At 33.5% G+C, this 2,182-nt stretch overlaps 1 protein-coding gene across 3 annotated transcripts in view; it reads left to right on the forward strand.

Moving 5' to 3' along the window:
- The window catches only part of LOC106462659 (lachesin-like), a 96,184-nt gene that overhangs the window by 86,408 nt on the left and 7,594 nt on the right, over positions 1 to 2,182 (forward strand). For all 3 annotated transcript variants that reach the window (XM_022389977.1, XM_022389978.1, XM_022389979.1), the window contains exons 8-9: positions 1,051 to 1,113; positions 1,998 to 2,075. In XM_022389977.1, coding sequence (XP_022245685.1) covers positions 1,051 to 1,113; positions 1,998 to 2,075 — 141 coding nt within the window. The remainder of the gene's footprint in view (positions 1 to 1,050; positions 1,114 to 1,997; positions 2,076 to 2,182) is intronic.

Genomic DNA, 2,182 nt, shown 5'->3' on the forward strand with positions numbered 1-2,182 from the left:
GACGGCTAGCGCAGATAGCCCTCGTGTAGCTTTGCACGAAATTCAAAAACAAACAAACAAACAAATAACCACTCTACCAGACACTTGCTTATATTATACGTAATGCCGGACGTTGTTTTGATAATATCGATATTTCAAACTCTATGATATTTACTGCAGTATCCCATCACAGAAAAATATTTGGTTGAAAATATTTTTTAAACTCGATGGCCCTGTGTTGTTTAGTGTATAGCTTTGAGTATAACCTTGTTCTTCTAACAGTCCATTCCAGTACAACACAAACCGATTAGTAATGTTTCCATGAAACTGGCATGGTGACTAACGTGCGTTGCTATATATCTAAAGGTCAGAGTTTGAACCACGATGCCTCTCAACACGTTTCATACTTTCAAATGTGTACGCGTTATAAAAGTAACAGTCGATCCACTATTTGATTCAAAGCTCCTGTAGCGGCGAGTGCTGTTGATTGACTACTCTCCTTCTGGTTAGTAGCTCAAAATTAGGTCGGTTGTACCTGAATTATTGGGGGCTTTGACCTGACCGCTTAACCCATGTGTTGAAATTTCTAATTCTGCGAAGTTTTACTTATCTGAAACATACCTTTCATCCGCTCCAGTACCCCTGAAACATTATTAAGGCCATCCCGCATTATCAACAACAGATGTGGTATACAGTTACCGTGCCCAGCGTGTGCGTATTCATAACTCAAAAATTTTAATTCCTAACTATTTCTTTTTTGAAGAAATAGTTTTTTATCACAATTCATATTAGGGCAATGTAGACTTGCTACTGATGTGTAATAAAGCTGAAACTAAATATTGAGTTTAAAATGTTGCCTAAAAACTGTGAACTCAAATTATGCCTTGGGAGAAATACCTTCTGCTCTAAATTCTCTGATTTTAACCTCATATTAATTTTCAGATTTAATATTTGCTTTTAGCATAAGGAATACAGATTTATTAGTGTAATGTGTAACATAACTCAGTTATGTAGATAAAAGGATCGTAACAGAAATAACGTTACTGACATAATATTGTCTTTCTTCCACAGAAATCCACATTTCTTCTCCAAATGAAGGTGAACTATCAACTTCCTTCTTACAAAGTGTAAATGGTATGTATACGAGTTTTGTTGCATGAAACAAAGTGCAAATAATATATCATTTTCGGTTACGCACCAAACACAGCTGTTAACATAAAGGATAAAAATTTGTGTATGTACATATTGGTTTGAAGTGTGAAACATATGGTAATTATCGTATTCCACACCATAATCAGCTGTGGAGCTTAACTGGATCGATCATGATAAGGTTTCAAAGTGTAAATGATAGCTGGATCGATCATGATAAGGTTTCAAAGTGTAAATGATAGCTGGATCGATCATGATAAGGTTTCAAAGTGTAAATGATAGCTGGATCAATCATGATAAGGTTTCAAAGTATAAATGATAGCTGGATCGATCATGATAAGGTTTCAAAGTGTAAATGATAGCTGGATCGATCATGATAAGGTTTCAAAGTGTAAATGATAGCTGGATCAACCATGATAAGGTTTCAAAGTGTAAATGATAGCTGGATCAACCATGATAAGGTTTCAAAGTGTAAATGATAGCTGGATCGATCATGATAAGGTTTCAAAGTGTAAATGATAGCTGGATCGCTCATGATAAGGTTTCAAAGTGTAAATGATAGCTGGATCGATCATGATAAGGTTTCAAAGTGTAAATGATACTTTTTCCTTCAGCAATCGAAATTTTATTTCTTTCAATTTTTAAAATATTAGCATATAAAATATTAGTAATTAGTATATCAAATATTAGTAATTAGTGTATAAAATAAATATTTTAATAATATGTCCCGAAAAAGTGTTACAAATTGTTAATTTCCCACTCTTTCTTTAGAAATATATCTTTTTGTTGAAGATACATTATAAACAAATACAATGTCGTCAGTTTAATAAAAAAGTAAATGAGTAAAAAATGTAACGTATTTATTACAGGAAAAAAACAGTGGATCAATAACTCAACTGTCGGTAAACCAGCATTCTCGGCCGAGGGCGACGCCGACAATAGACGGGGTAAATTGATATCTTAGAGAAAGTTAGATCATAAATATGAGGTTTGATAATAAACAAGATTACGACACTTATGATATACAACATTGTTTATTGACAAAAAGGGGACA

Source organism: Limulus polyphemus, unplaced genomic scaffold (genome assembly GCF_000517525.1).
Source record: "Limulus polyphemus unplaced genomic scaffold, Limulus_polyphemus-2.1.2 Scaffold1218, whole genome shotgun sequence".
NCBI lineage: Eukaryota > Metazoa > Arthropoda > Merostomata > Xiphosura > Limulidae > Limulus > Limulus polyphemus.